This window comes from Podarcis filfolensis (genome assembly GCF_964270895.1).
Source record: "Podarcis filfolensis genome assembly, chromosome: 5".
Lineage (NCBI taxonomy): Eukaryota > Metazoa > Chordata > Lepidosauria > Squamata > Lacertidae > Podarcis > Podarcis filfolensis.
Genome location: NC_139608.1, coordinates 20,384,456 through 20,400,818, shown reverse-complemented (window position 1 = coordinate 20,400,818; position 16,363 = coordinate 20,384,456). Strand labels below are relative to the sequence as shown.

Here is a 16,363-nt window from a genome sequence, read left to right as displayed (position 1 = left end):
GGAAAGACACTGGCAAGTGCCTCCCAGTAGCAGTATCCTAACTAGTCTCTAAGAAAAATAGCAAGCACAGTTCACATGCTAGGGAACAAAGAGAGGGTCGTGGCAAGAAGGAGTCTAAATCCCCCAGAGTAAGGAAGGTATTCAAAGCCAATGCAGTCTGTTTGTGTGCATGCTGTTGTCTCTGGGAAGGATCCCAAGAGTAGTATTGCTAATTCTCCAAAACTAGCTTCCTTTGTAAATACATAGCTAAGATACTTGTTCATACACACAAACACACTTTTGTATACAGACACACTAGCAGATCTGGTAACAATAGAAGAAGCAACTGAACAGCCATCATCGTCATCACTCCAATCCATCTGCTAATACCAAGTTCACTCAGATTGAATCAGAGTTTCTTGAATCCCAAAATCCTGCTTGCAAAGGACCAGGGCTCATTACAACTTGCAAGCATGAAAATGGTTTTCCTACTCACGCAATCTGTGGATTCCAAAATAGTTAGTACACTCAAAAATATAACAAGGTTTCCATTGGATACTTCCACATTAGAGTTTGCTGTTTTCTCAGTACTTAAGATTCTTACAGCTGAGAAAAATTGAATTTATGCTGTGCCCCGCTGACATGCCCTGCTGTATTCAAGTGTCATCCGTTGTTTTAAATGATATTCCCAAACAAGGCAACCTTCCTTTTTCTTATTAAAGCTTCTATTCAGTATAATTAATTTCTAGTTAATTAACAAGAAAAAACCCTAATGAATCACAGAAATCTTTGGCTTATTCTTCATAATTACTTTTCCTTGACAGTTAATACTCCTAAATCTAATTGCACAATATTAATTGTTACATAAATAATTAGACATACTTTAATGCAAAGCAGATTTGTTCTTCACCTACTTCATAAACTTGCCTGTCTTAAAATATTTACGCAGTTATGCTGACCAAACATTCTGATTAATATTGGATCTCCACTATAAACTAGGAACTAATAATAATAGCATAAATAAATAGGTAAAGATAAAGGTACCCCTGCCCGTACGGGCCAGTCGTGTCCGACTCTGGGGTTGCGCACCCATCTCGCTTAAGAGGCCGGGGGCCAGCGCTGTCCGAAGACACTTCCAGGTCACGTGGCCAGCGTGACGAAGCTGCTCTGGCGAGCCAGCACCAGCGCAGCACACGGAAACGCCGTTTACCTTCCCGCTATAAAGCGGTCCCTATTTATCTACTTGCACTTAAGGGTGCTTTTGAACTGCTAGGTTGGCAGGCGCTGGGACCGAACGACGGGAGCGCACCCCGCCGCGGGGATTCGAACCACCGACCACACGATCGGCAAGTCCTAGGCGCTGAGGTTTTACACACAGCGCCACCCGCGTCCCTAGCATAAATAAATAGTAAGGCGTAAATGAGCATCAGTGGTCCTAAACCAGAAACGGAATATCGGCCACTTACTAGATGGGAGGCACCTCTGAAAATGTATGTAGTATGGAAGGGCACTAATAAACTAATTTGGTCCTTACTATTTCCACAGCTGCAATCAGTTGCTGTACTAGATGTACTCAGTAGAAATGTGCAGGCTAAATTTTGTCTTGATGTCAGTGTGAACTTAACCAGGTGATATGTAATATATGAATGGCTGTGATCCCTAGCCCCTTAGTTCAGTGTTTCTGATTTGAGATACATAATGTTCCATGTTTTGCCTTTTGTTCTCCTGTGCTGCTTGCGCAGGCACTGCCTTCTTACTGAGGATTAATAGACTGAATAAGTGCAATTTCTCCTTTTTGTATTTGAAGAGCAACGATGGTGCAAACTAATAGTTAAAATTTCTGTACATTCCCTTGCTGTTCAATGCATATTTTTATATGTACACATGGGTTGGGAGTTAGCATCCCAGCTTGTAATGAGCCCTTTCCTGACGAGTAAATCTGCTAGTTTGTAGGTACTCTGGATTGTCACTTGATGCGTAGATACTTTGACAAGGGCTTCACTCTCTTGTCTACCTCTGCAAGCTAAAACCCTTCCCAGCCTCCTATCTCAATACATTCAGTTTCTAATCTCTCTCTCTCTCCTTCATGCAAGCATGTATCTACATATGGGAATATTCATTTCCCCTACAAACACACACACACAAAGAGAGAGAGTGTGTATTTTAGGAGTGAAATTGACTTATCCCACTTCTCAAAGCTGACAGCTGTCCTATCGTTTAGGCAGTTGGCTGATGTTCTTACTTGTAAATAGATCTGTGATTCCTGTTTGTGAGGAGACTCCAGTCTGCAGTGTCTCTTACACACACACACACACACACACACACACACGTAAGCACAACCTTTTCAAGAGCAACCAAAGGGTCTGGATACTAAGCTTGATGAGAAGCAATTGAGGGAATTGGGTATGTTTAGCCTGGTAAAGAGGAGACTTAGAGTATATATGATAGCCTTCTTCAAACATCTAAAGGTCTGTCACATGGAAGATGTAGCATGCTTGTTTTCTCCTTCTCCTGGAGGCTAGGACCCAAACCAATGGATTCAAGTTACAAGGAGATTCCAACTAAACATCAGGAAGAACTTTCTGATAGTAAGAGCTGTTCAACAGTGGAACAGTCTCCCATGAGAGGTGGTAGACTCTCCTTCCTTGGAAGCTTTTAAGCAGAGGTTGGATGCTCATCCGTCATGGATGCTTTAGCTGAGATTCCTTCATTGCAGGGGGCTGGACTAGATGACCGTCAAGGTCCCTTCGCAACTCTACAATTCTATGATTTTGTGATATGATTTTTATCTCAAGAGAGAACTTCCTGTATAGCTTAGACATATCCCATCGTAGGAATTTCCATTACATGTCTCATCAAGGAAGAGAGAGATTAGGGAAGAACTTTCATCTCTACAACATACCACTTGTTCCCTACAGAGATTGCATCCTTTTAGGAAATTATTTAAAAGTGATCTCTGTACATTTCTTCATTCATGTACATGAATTGCTTTCTTAAATGCTGTATGCGACTCTCTTAATTTTCAGTAGGACTTACTGCTCATCGTTCCTACAGATTTCTAGTGGGGCTACTACTGAGTATACGTGGGTGTGTTGGCCTTGTGCGTATAAGCCTGTCATATTGGGTTGGTATTTTTACTTATTTAGAAGATTCATATCCCATCATTTGCCTATAATAGCCCCCAGTCAGGCTTGCAACATATGCCTGATTTACACTTTCCATTAAACCATAGTTGAAAACAAGCAATGGTTTAATGCAAATGAGCAGCGTGCTAGTGCTCAAAAGCTCCCACAGCGCTCTTCCCCTGGTTCTGCTGTGCTGCCACTTGTTGTAAACTCCAAACTCAGGCTTGTGGTTTCCTTTCTCCAAATAAATCACAAGCAGGAAGCCAAGAGCAAACGATGGTTACCACTCTGGGTTTGCGTTTTGATGTCATGAGAAGCCAGACTCTGCCTGTAGCAGAGGGGAAATGGAAGAACTTTTCAGCAGTGTACACCAGCACACAACACGTTCACTTTTACAGTGGTACCTCGGGTTAGAAACACCTCAGGTTACAAACACTTCGGGTTACAGACTCTGCTAACTCAAAAGTAGTACCCCGGGTTAAGAACTTTGCCGCCAGGATGAGAACAGAAATTGCACGGTGGCAGCGGGAAGCCCCATTAGCTAAAGTGGTACCTCAGGTTAAGAACGGTTTCAGGTTAAGAATGGACCTCCGGAACGAATTAAGTTCATAACCAGAGGTACCACTGTACTTGCCTTAATATGACATGCAAACTAAGCTATAGATTAAAAACAAATATATGTTTATATAACAATACACAAAAACTTGTGTGGGGATTATGGGTACCTAGGGTGTTCTAGCATTGATATTAAAAGTATATTGGCTTTATTGGGACTTAAATAGTATTATTTAGCTTCCCCAGATTGCATCTTATTATCTACTGAGATCCCCCCCCCCAAAAAGAGCCCTTATTACCTAAATTGAGTTCTTTCATATGTTTGTTTTTTCACTGGGGCTGTTGAAAACCATCAAGTTCTGGAATTTTTACAAAAAGAATAATATTTATATATCTTTTTGTATATAGAGCAAGTGTTATATATCAACTATGTTATATATACGAAATACAGCAAGTACTATAAGGCCGAATCCATTAACTAACATATTTATGCCTAATGAATCATAGAATCAATATGTCTGTTTTCAGATGTGACCTATTGTAGAATTTTCTTTGGGGACAAAAGCAAAACAAAACACTATTTCATTTCCCCCTTATCCTGCTGTTGTTATTATATATACTGAACCACACTGGCACAATTATTGTAAACGGAATAAAGCTGAAGAGAATGATTGCTCCCAATTTATTCTAGCACGACCAACAGTAAGACAAACAATTACTGCTATCCTTTTAAAATTACGTATTTATTATAAAGCTTTATATAAATCAGTTGTAATATTACAAGCTAATAATTTTTTTCTAGTTGATTTTATAGGGTCCATTTGGGGTTACTGGGTCCATTTTGTAATATTCACATCTGGATTTATAAGGCTGTGTTAGTAGAAGGCAAACTGTTCAAAATACTAGTAATGTAAATGCAAAATTTGTTGGGAGTCATAAAAAAGTAGGCAGGCAAATGTAGTGATGGTTAAGTTCATGATTGGTGCATTGCGTACTATCAAAATGGCATGAGGTCAGCTTGAGGATTCTTTACAATAGACACAATTCTGTGTAGCTGGAGACAATTTATGTTGTTGACATAGAGCCAGTTAAGATGCTCTAATTGGCACCATTAGGCAAACTAGTTTACATGTCCAGAGAAATATGAAATAATCGTTCTTACTGCTCACATGAGCAGGCTTTTGTACACTTGAGACAGTGTTTTAGAGTCTAAACCTTAGACTATCTGAACAGACTGTTCGGTATTTTGCAGTTGAGCAGTATAAAGGCAATTTCTGTGGCTCAATACATAAGATGAATGCTGAATTCTATTTCTGGTTGTTGGTCAGTATTGATAATGATGATGCAGTGCTGCATTTACATGTTTATATATTGTTGTCGCTTGCTTAGCTTTAAACAGGTCACATCATTTTTGTTATTTTGTTTACTAAAGCATTGTTTTGAACAATTTTCAATGCTAGCTAATAAAAAATGAAATTTGCATGCTTTTACATTTATTAAATATAAGGGTTGTATCCAATGTAAGGCTGAGTAACTTATTCTGTTCATGCAAGGATTTATGCCTGCTTGCATTAAGATGTGTGTGGGGTGTGAGCTTTGACTTTTGTATGTCCAGCTGCTCCCTAGCCCAAGGAGCAGAGGTTGACAATATTTTATCAATTAATTGAGTGAGTGATTTAACAAGATTTATATACCATTTGATTGTAATGAAATTTCTCTTCCCCTTGTCCAATGGCTTGGGACCTGAGTACCAAAAGCAAACCTTCACCAATATCAATCGTAGGCACAGTTTGAAATTTCCTGGGTGCCAGGCATGTTTAGCTACTGATGCAGGTCCAGTTGTGACTATGTGGAAATTTCTGGGCACAAGGTTGGCGATTGACATCTCCATTGAGTCAGCTGACTTGTGCACAGCAAAAGGCGTATGGACCCATTGCTGGGTATCTTAGTCCTCCATCGTCACATTAAGTGAAGTAAGTGCAGGGCTGAGTGCAGGTATCTTTGTCTGTGCTGCAGCCTTTCCCCAGGTCACCCAATGAAACTCACAGACTACAGTTTAAAAACCTTTGCCTTAGTTCATAGTTAATTCCATTTCCATTTCCATTTCCAATGTGTGTGTTTCTCCTTCTTGCATACTGGGGCAAGTGAATTGTTCAGGGAAGTTTTCAATGGTTGAAGTTTTATTGTGTTTTTCATATTTTGTTGGGAGCTGCCCAGAGTGGCTGAGGCAACCCAGTCAGATGGGCGGCGTATAATAAAAGTATTATTATTATTAATTGTTGTTGTTGTTGTAAGAGCAAGCTACAGCCAAGCAATGTAGTTTTGCTCATGAATTGTAGAATTGTAGAGTCCCCAAGGGTTATCTAGTCCAACGCCCTGGTGAATAGACATTCTGTTGTGTTTACCGTAACCTAGGCTTAAGGTGGTATTTGATGCCTAGCTTATATATCTCAGTTTCTAACTCTGATCTTGGACCCTGCACTTTGCATAGGAGACCCTCTTGCTAGTGGTGCCACTGGCTGCTGCCCAGTTGGCATTGACCTGTGACAGGGACTTTTCAGTGGCGGTTCCCTGTTTGTGGAATGTCCTCCCTGGTGAAATGCACCTGTGCCCCTTATTACTAACTTTGTGTTTACCCAGGCATTTGGCAGCTGGAAGATACTGTTCCTGCCAACCTTGAAATTATCAGCTCTGAGAGTATGTGACTGCATAACAAGTTTTTATATGGTTTAAATATGTTTATATTTTAATTTTACTAGTATCATCTGTTTTATCATTTTGGTGTTTGCTGTCTTGGACTCCTTTGGGAGAAATGACAGGTTTCAAGTTTAATAAATAAAATATAATAGTTATTCCTTTTTCCTCCCTTTTTCTAGTCCGCTGCTGAACAGGCGAAAGCTAGATTACAGTTGGTTCTTGAAGCTGCTGGTAAGTAAATGGATGGAAGCAATAATGTTGTTTTAGTGCCTCTCAGCAATCGCACCCAGTTTTGGAGTACCTTATCTCCTCAGATTTGACTGACTCTGATCCTATCCATCTCTTGGTGCCAGGTGGAGCTTTTATTCTTCATCCAGGCCTTTGAGTTATGAAATCTTTTGACCTGCATTGTATTATTTTAACTGAAAATTGCATGTTTTGTTTTTATATTTTGGCTCATTCATGTAATTCAAAAGTTTCCTGCCTTGAGGTCTTTTGACCAAGGGTGTGATATAATTCGTAAAAATAAATACATAAAGTATTATGGCAGTACAGTAACTAAATGAGATTGTAATCCTGTTCACACTTACCTGAGAGTAAGCCTCAATGAACTTAAGGGAACTTTCTTCTGAATAGACATACTTCGGATTGTGTGGTCGATTATCAGAACTGACATTTAAATATATTTAATAGAGGTGCTACAGTTCTCTATTTGTATCCATACCTATTTACAACAAAACATTAGAGAGCAGCTGATCATGGAGATAATGATCTAAAAAAAATGTGTATACCTTAGCCTAAGAGATAAAACCAAGGTTTTTTAAACTATCTACTCCTTCATATAAGAACATATTTTACTTTTCTGCCTTTGTGTTTTCTTATTAGTATTCGAACCTAATGGTGGAATATACAGTAACTATTGTAGGGGATACTGTTTTGCAGAAATCTTTTGTTCAAAAGCAAAACTTTCTTTTCTTTTCCATTTTCCAATAAATGCTCACATTCTCCAGTGTAGCATCTTCTCCGTCATAGTTTGAAACGTATGCATTGTTCTCCCATTCTTTTAATATGTCTCTGAAGCATATAATTATAAAGTAGATGTGACAGGGCAGACCTTGAAAAGCACAATTTGTTTATACTGCTCTGAGCTGTCACACCTCATTTTTTAATTTAACACCTCGAGAATGTATTAAAGATACTATGAATTTTTTGTCATTGTGATCAGAAGCCTGTAGATTTCAAGGCATATTTGAGGTTCTTGTGACACTTTTTAATCTAAAAAACTTAAAATGGGAGTTTAAACCTTAGGTCCAGATTACTCTTAAATGAATTATGGGATTGGAAAATACATTAAAGTTATTCATGAAATTTGGAATCGCTTTCCTAACTTTTATTTAAACATTGAAAAGAACAAGTGCATAAACGGTCCCTTGGATTCCTTTTGTAAAATTAGGGATTATGTTGAACAATATTGGAAATCAACATTTTGTTCTTTATGCTTTCTTGTCCTGTGAAGAGTGAAAATTCTATACCCACACACAAACACACGACTATTTAGCTGTATGGTTATAACACATATTAAGATCTTCATTTATGTTTCATAAGTTTTCTTTCATGTTTCTAAACCTTTCTAGAGTTCAAGTAGCAAGTTGTTAGCCTAGGAAATAATATGTAATCATATACTTTAGTTTGGAAAACTGGTATTTCATAGTTCACACAAAGTTTCTTCTATTTTAGTAACCATTTCATGTGTTAATGTGTGCAACATCATTAGCATATCTGAGTGTTCAACAAAAATGTCTGAATTTCTGAGTATTTCAGTTTGATTTTTAAAGTACAGACAAAGGTTTTCAAGGCACATATAAAAGAGTTTGGGGATAGTATTTTGGGGTTTATTTGTTTTAGCTTGTGTATTTGAAAACACTTCATGTTCCTGGTCTATTTACCATGTTCATGGTGCTTTCAGGTAATTTTTATATAAAATTTAATAACTATTCAGTCACTCTGGAACTTACGTAAGTTATGCCTTGAAGAAGCCTAAACTACTAATCTGTGTTTATAAGAGCACAAATCTAGTTTATATTGCTTGGATATTGGTAAGAGATTTTATGTTAATGACAGACTGTAGATATATTTACACAGTAAGGGTAATAACTAAAGTCACATAAGCACTTTTAATGAGTTGTTAAAGAAACTAATTTTGTGCTCGTAAGAACTGCCACTCAGAAAGGATTATTGCTATCAACTATAAATTTATATTTGAGTGACTTTATTTACTTATCCCTCTCAATAGTTAGACAGAAGAAAGCCATTTTAGCATAGTCTAACAATATCACAGCAACTTAGCAGATGTTAAGCAGGCAGTAGCTGAATGTTAATTTTGAGAGGGTAGTATGTTTAAGCCTATCTGAAGTATGTTGCATGTGCGCTTTCCAAGCTTAGTTACAATGCTGTCTCTCTTGGGAGAATTTTAAAGCTAAACCTCTTTCTTTTTGTCACTCTATATGGACTCTCTCAAGTCAGTATAAAGCAGATCATCCCTAGGCTAAAGCTCTTCAGCTTTTGTTATTGGGCTCTGTAGACCTGTAATTAGGCCTCCTGGCAAGCCTTGGAGTCCAGTTAATGGTCATATGGAGTTTCTATGAGGCAGACTGGCTTTGTATAAATCCTTCGTTGGAATATGTTTATGGGTCACTTCCTACCAGGACCATGTTTTGTCCTTGTGCCCTATAGGCTGACAAGGAACAGGTTCCCTTGACCATGGACAGCTCAGTTTGCTGCTCACAATCTACTCAGCTAATCCCCAGTGTAAACAGAGGATTTAGCATAGCTTCTGTCACTTACAGTTGCCAAACCACTTGGGTGTCTCTGATTTCTTTTCCAGAATTCATTATTGAATGACAGAGAACCATAAAAGGATTCGTGCTTGTTGGTATATTAAATGTATCCCATGTCTCTCAAACACTTGAGAGGCAGCATTCAAAAAAAATTGGATTTCCTATTCTGATAAGAAATTATTAATAGTTTATAAAATAACATATTTTGAATAATTGTGGTTTTATTTAAGAATGCGATTTTGAAAAAAATAAAATAGATGTGAACATTTGTGAACTGTTAATTTCTACTACCATATAAAGACATAGTGAAAATCTGCCATATTGGTAAGATTCTCTTCTGCTGCTTATAAAGACAATTACAAAAGTTGATTGATGTGAGCTTTCAAAGGTCCTGAGTTGAAATGCCTGTCTGATCTGTGTGTGGAATCTGCATTTCAAATCTGTTTCTAAAAGAGCATGCAAAATACTGTATTTTAAAGACAGAATTGTTGATAGTTTAAAGCAGACTTCAGAATAGAGATGTTAATATGACATTAGCAATATGTGGTAAAAACTGACAGAGGAATAATGAATGTTTTATATTTAATGGAGCTGTTTGACAGCTTATCTGCCTGTTTGGCTGTTTAACTCATTATCCTGTGATTATATAGCCAGTTTGTTCCAGTTAACTCTGCATCACATTTTTTTAAAAAAAGAAAATGTTCCTATAAATGAATTGGACAGATAAAATACAAATATATTAGTGTTAGCTGCTGCAAATGTGTTAGGGCATTTCTTGTATGGTTGTCTTCAGTCTTTCATGAAATAATTCTTAAGAACGACAAATCTGTATTTGTTCAGTCTTTCCTAATAAGTGGTCTACAATCCATGGTTCCAAAATGGTTCGTGACAGATGTGGCTTAGAAGACCACATACGTAGACTGTATGATTTTAGTCTGGTGGAACTAATAGGATCACTCATTACTTTATAGATTCTTGCTTATTTTTCCTTTAATGAAAATTGCTTAGTTAAATTGGGTGGCCTTTTTCTTCCAGTGTTCAATGGTTATGCAAAGCCATTTTTAAGGTAGGTGGTAACAAATAGGGAAATAGTACAATTTTCCTGTACGTTGTACAAAATGGAAATGTCTAGTTTAAGGGATGGAGCAACAAATACAAGGGGGAAACTTTCCCCAAAAATTGAATTTTATTAATAGAATAAAATAGGTGGAAAATTGCAAGTCTACAGTTCAAAGTTGTCCCAGAGGCAGGCAGTTCTGAAAAATGAGTGGCAATGTGGCGTTTTGCTTGCATTAAGATGTGATTGATTGATTTTACAATACCCCTTGATTGTTATAAAACCTCAAAGCAGTTTACAGAAAGAATAAAACAATAGCATCTGTAAAGCACAGTTAAAACCAACAATTTAAAACATTTGAAAATAATTAAAATGAATGATAAGATGAAAACCAGATTAAAAGACATGTTAACATTCTACTTGTGTGAATAAACTTGCCTAAATAAAAGGTGCCTAAAAGAGTACAATGGAGATGCCTGTGTGATTTCGATAGGCAGGGAGTTCCAAAGTGTGCATAGTGCCATACTAAAAGATTGATTTCCTACAAATGCAGGTTTATTGTGGCATGCCAGTTCTACAGAATGAAGCGGTTGAATTGGCATATATGGTGGTAAGGCGATCTCACAAGTAAACTAGTCCTGAGCTGCTAGGGGCTTTATATACTAAGAGTAACACCTTAAACTTGACCCAGTAGCAAACTAGCAACCTTTGCAGGTCTCTGAGCAGAGTTGTTGTATGATAACAATTGCTTCTGTTAGCAATTGTACCGCAGCATTCTGCGCCAACCACAGCTTCTGAATCAAATGCAAGGAAGCACACGTGGAGAGCACTGCAGTAATCCAATCTTGAAGTGCACGAACTAATGCTTTTTCAGCCCAGGAACATTTGTGGCTGTTGTGCCAGTTGCAGCTAATAAAAGGTGCTTCCGGGCACTGGGGCAACACTTGGCCCTCGAGTAAAAAAGCTGGATCCAGAAGCAACCCCATACTGCAAAACCGCTACTTCAGGGGAAGTACAGTTGACCAATTTCTTGGACACAGGAACTACTCCTCTACAGTGCCTCCATTGTGCCAGGATTCAAGTACCAGCTATTTAAAAGAAGGATCAGCTACTGGAAAATTGAGCCAAATCTGGTTCTCTCCCACTCCCTTTCCAGTCTAACCAAAGCAAAGGCAAAAGAGGAATATGGAGGAATGGTATTTGGCAACAACACTTGGTAGCTAGCCATTGTGGGTACAGGAGCTTGAAGTTTTGCTTACTGAACCCCATTCCACTCTCAAAGTGAACCTCTGGCAAAATTAGTTAGTGATCCCATGGATTTTGAGCTGGTGAAGTTCCTTTCTTGATGGGAAGGGTGAAGAGAGGGCCTGTGTGTTGTACTCTAAACACAAGAGTGTCCATTCGCTAACCCAACTGTCATTTACTGTGCATGCATAAGGTCCCAAGTCCAATCCCATATTTAAAAATTATGTAAGAAATTATGGGCCATACCTCTGCCTGACTGCCTTGGGAGCCACTCCCCATCATACTGGACAATACTGGGCTAAACTGGCCAGTGGCCTGACAGCTCCATATTTTGAAATATAAAGATTAAAATTGATCGAATTTGAAATTAATTTCCATTGAAAAACTTAACAATATGCTTTGGTTGCTGTAGCACAGATGGGTTACAGGCAGCATGTGAAATACAATAGGAGCATATATGAGATCTGAGATTATGGTGGTTCTCTCACAGAACTGGTTCATGGTAAGCCCATTTTTCAGTCCCATCTCTATAATCAAAAAGCACAACACAAATCAGTTATGAAATTATCTGAAATCCTAATACTTTAACCTAACTTGTATTAGGTCTAGATGACTAACAGAATTATAATGCAGTATTTCGAAGGAAAATATACCTCAAATATTCTATATTTATAGTGGTGGGTAAAGTCTAACATTTTATTTTCCAGATATTAACAATTATACAGGGTTGGCCTAGTTATTAAAGAATGGGGTATTGTGTGTGTTTTTAATAATTTTTCCAACTGACCTTACTGATTTCAGAATTGGTCCCAAACTTTTCAGAATTGCTGTTCTAGCTGTAATTTTTCTAGCTCCAAATAAAAGTAACTCATGCTTAGATTATAACTATAGGATTTTGCAAATGTTGTAACATATGGTATAAATTATTCTGATGCAAATGTGTGCTAATTATGTGCAGCTGAATCTTGCATGCTTGTCATTGATCTCAAGTCAAATACAAATTTGTGGTTACCTTAAGTTATTTATATCTATTTGTATTTAGCAAAGTTTGCCAAGAAAATTAATTATATATATATATTGACTGTTGAGCTAATGCACAGCAATGGAGATGGTGATTCAGAACAACAAGAATCCCTTATCATTTTTTAAAGAAAAAATTGTTATTCTGTGGGGAAAGGTCTTTCATTTGCTTCATATTTTATATTTAAATACTACTTGTTTCATTTCTCTGTACAAGTGGCTACTTTGTGTATATACAGCTCAGTCCTAAGTATTATTCTTCAGAAGCAAGAATATGCTAGGAGTGCATAGGATTATAAAATTAGGCCAAATGCATCTCTCTCGTGGATGACAGAGGTCTTCAAACAGGCAGTGCAGCTTCCCGTACAGCTTGGAGACAGGAAATACCTAAAGCTTAAACAGAAGACTTTATTCCTCCCCTCTTGCTCATACTCACTCCTTACTGAGCACTCCTTTCTTTACTTTTTTCTTCTCCCCACAGCTGCCTTGTATCATTCTCCATCTGTTTCTTGCCCAATAACAACAACAACAACAACAACAACAACAACAACAACAACAACAACAACAACACCACAGTGGTACCTCAGGTTACAAACACCTCGGGTTACAAACACTTCAGGTTACAGACTTCGCTAACTTGGAAGGAGTACCTCAGGTTAAGAACTTTACCTCAGGATGAGAACAGAAATCATGCACCGGCAGCATGGCGGCAGCAGGAGGCCCCATTAGCTAAAGTGGTACCTCAGGTTAAGAATGGTTTCAGGTTAAGAATGGACCTCTGGAACGAATTAAGTACGTAACCAGGGGTACAACTGTAATAATAATTTATTTATACCCCGCCCATCTGGCTGGGTTTCCCCAGCCACTCTGGGCGGCTCCCAATATTAAAAACACGACAAAACATCAAACATTAAAAGCATCCCTAAACAGGGCTGCCTTCAGATATCTTCTAAACATCAGATGGTTGTTTATTTCTTTGACATTTGATGGGAAGGTGTTCCACAGGGCAGGCACCACTACCGAGAAGGCCCTCTGCCTGGTTTCCTGTAACCTCACTTCTCGCAGTGAGGGAACTGCTAGAAGGCCCTTGGAGGTGGACCTCAGTGTCTGGCTCTTTAAAAAATGAGAGCCCCATTCACCTTAGCTGCCCATCGCCTTCATTTCCCTGCCCCACTCCAAGAGGATAGGACTCTCTCGAACCATGTTTCTCCATGGGGAAAATTCCTCCTGCCTTGTGCTCCAAAGTGCCTTTGGGCAATCAAAAAGCCCATGGAGGGCAGCACTGAATGACAGCCATGGTCAGTGTCCAGCTGCTTGAGATTCTCCTGCCTTTATCAGCGGCTGAAAACGGCGGCCATGGCAATTTTGAAGAAGGGATCACTACTCTCATTCTATTGTTTGTGTCCATGGCAAGTGGCAGAGAGCACTTTGGAGTACCACTGTGCTCTTCAGTTCAGCCAGTTCTGCAGGAAACCCTATCCTCATACATGGAAGTTGCTGTCATGGCTCAGGTGCCCCCCTCCATTTCAACCCTCTAAGGACCAAGATGCCCACAAGGCTTCTGAGTTGCTCCAGGCTTCGCCCCCCCCCCCCCGCTGCTGTTTTCTGCCTCAGCAATGTTCATATATTCAGCAGACTACATCCAAGCCTCCTCTCACTGAAGTAATACAACTCAAGAAGACTGTGCTTGCTGATAAAGCATCTGAATCATCTAAATGTGAAGTACCCAAATTTGTGGGAGGCAGACTTCAAGGAAGTGCTGGTCAAAATCACCAGCAACAAAAAGTTCATTCACTCACAAAGAAAAGGAAAAAAATATGCTTCCCCAGACATTCCTCTGGTCTCTTCCAGTACTTTCACGAGCCTTCATGGAACTGTCCCAGATTCCAAGAATGATCCCAGCAGACCCATCACTCCCAATGCACCTCCATCCACTCACCAGGGTCTCCAGCAGCTGTTTGGACTCCTTCCACTTGTCACCAGCAGGAGGGATACTCGCCAGGTTTCCTCAAAGGTAGTTTCCTCAGAAGATACCTACTCTGGTGCTTATTCAGTTTTCTTCATGGTAGCAAAAAAGGATGGATCTTGGCATTCAGTAAAAGGTAAAGGGGACCATTATGTCCAGTCATGACCGACTCTGGGGTTGCGGTGCTCATCTCGCTTTATTGGCCGAGGGAGTCGGCGTACAGCTTCCGGGTCATGTGGCCAGCATGACTTCTGGCGAACCAGAGCAGCACACGGAAACACCGTTTACCTTCCCACTGGAGTGGTACCTATTTATCTACTTGCACTTTGACGTGCTTTTGAACTGCTAGGTTGGCAGGAGCAGGGACCAAGCAACGGGAGCTCACCCTGTCACGTGGATTCAAACCGCTTGACCTCAAATTTCTAAACCAGTTTTTGACCCCACTGGAAGCTTAGGATCGAGGTGCTATCCTCCATCAGAGAGGCTCTCCACCCAAAAGTCATTCTAGCCTGAAGAGACCTAAAGGAGCCCTATTTGCATAGCCTGTTATTCACAAGACATTGACTGCTGCTATGCTTCTCCTACAATGACTTCCATTACTAGTACTGTGTATTTACAAAGGCAATGGGCACAGCAGTGCAGAATCTTTAGCCTCAGGGTGTACATGCATACCCTTACCTGGACAACCTCTTGCTCTGCTCTACAAGTCTCTCTCACAGGCACTTCCACGTGATGCTAGCCCATCTAAATGACCTTTTTTTCTTTTCAACTCCTCAAAGAGCCATCTCCCTCACACCAACTTCAGCACTTGGGAGTATTGATGGACACAGAGCAGGGTTGCATCTCTCTCTCCCAGGAGGGTATCCATGATCAGTCCTCTTTTGCATGCCCACTCAGTGGACATCATGCAGCTGTCCCAACTCCTGGACATGATAGCCATAGGCATCTTGCCCTGTACATGTCACCACTCCCACCCACTCCAGGGCTCCTTCTCCATTTCCAGAGAGATAGAGCTCACAACCATCACTGCTGAATTCTGCACTCCAAATTCATGAAATATTATTTCAGACGATGGCAACTAGACCAATACTTGTGGAAGGGCGTTCCTTTGCAGGACTCCCTTCCCTCAGTCATCAAGCATTAGGAGCTAGGGAGCCCATTGCCAAGGCCAGAAGATACATGGCAAGTAGTCAGCACTGGAAACTCAAAGAAACATCACACTTCTATTGTTCCTGTTCTCTGTGTTTTTCCATGAAACGGGACTGATCCTCAACAGGAGGAGAAGTGAGAAGTCTTCTGTTAAAGCTTTGAGCATTTTCTGTCTCCAAGCTGCATTACCTGTTCGGAGAACTCTTATTATCTGCAAAAAATACCATATATTATAAAAAAAACAACTGTTCTTTCTCTAAAACCCTAAAACTTGCAGCGATGTAACTCCCCTGTAAATCCCTGGATGCTTCTCATCCTTCAGTTTTGTTATTCAAAAGAAGCAATAGTGGAGACATTTTGGTCACAGTTTTATAGTGTATATGTCCACATCATTGCTTATTTTTTTTAAGATACACAATCTATCAGTACACGGTCTCTTTCTCATGGTCATGCATAAAATTTATGAATGTATAGGGACACTATTTGCTCTTTGAATGTGAAATCTGTCAAAATCTGCATCTTAAACTATGGAATGGTGATTATTGCTTCTGTCTCAGAGAATAAGAATATTTTTAGGGAAACGTTTTAGATCACTGATCTATTCAAAATGATATTTTCTAAAAACTTACTGATTTTTAAAATAAAACTTTGCAATGTTTAATGCAATTAAACCTGAAAGTGCCCTTCAGCAGTCATAGTTCTGCTGTAACTCACTGGCTAGAATTATGGAAAC

At 39.4% G+C, this 16,363-nt stretch overlaps 2 protein-coding genes across 4 annotated transcripts in view; one reads left to right on the top strand and one right to left on the bottom strand.

The window, feature by feature from the left end:
* LOC310762436 (uncharacterized protein) overlaps window positions 1-16,363 on the bottom strand; it is a 232,719-nt gene that overhangs the window by 1,460 nt on the left and 214,896 nt on the right. The gene's annotated exons all lie outside the window — the stretch shown is intronic.
* RSRC1 (arginine and serine rich coiled-coil 1) overlaps window positions 1-16,363 on the top strand; it is a 161,876-nt gene that overhangs the window by 79,989 nt on the left and 65,524 nt on the right. For all 3 annotated transcript variants that reach the window (XM_083613521.1, XM_083613519.1, XM_083613520.1), the window contains exon 6: window positions 6,536-6,587. In XM_083613521.1, the coding sequence (XP_083469647.1) occupies window positions 6,536-6,587 (52 nt within the window). The remainder of the gene's footprint in view (window positions 1-6,535; window positions 6,588-16,363) is intronic.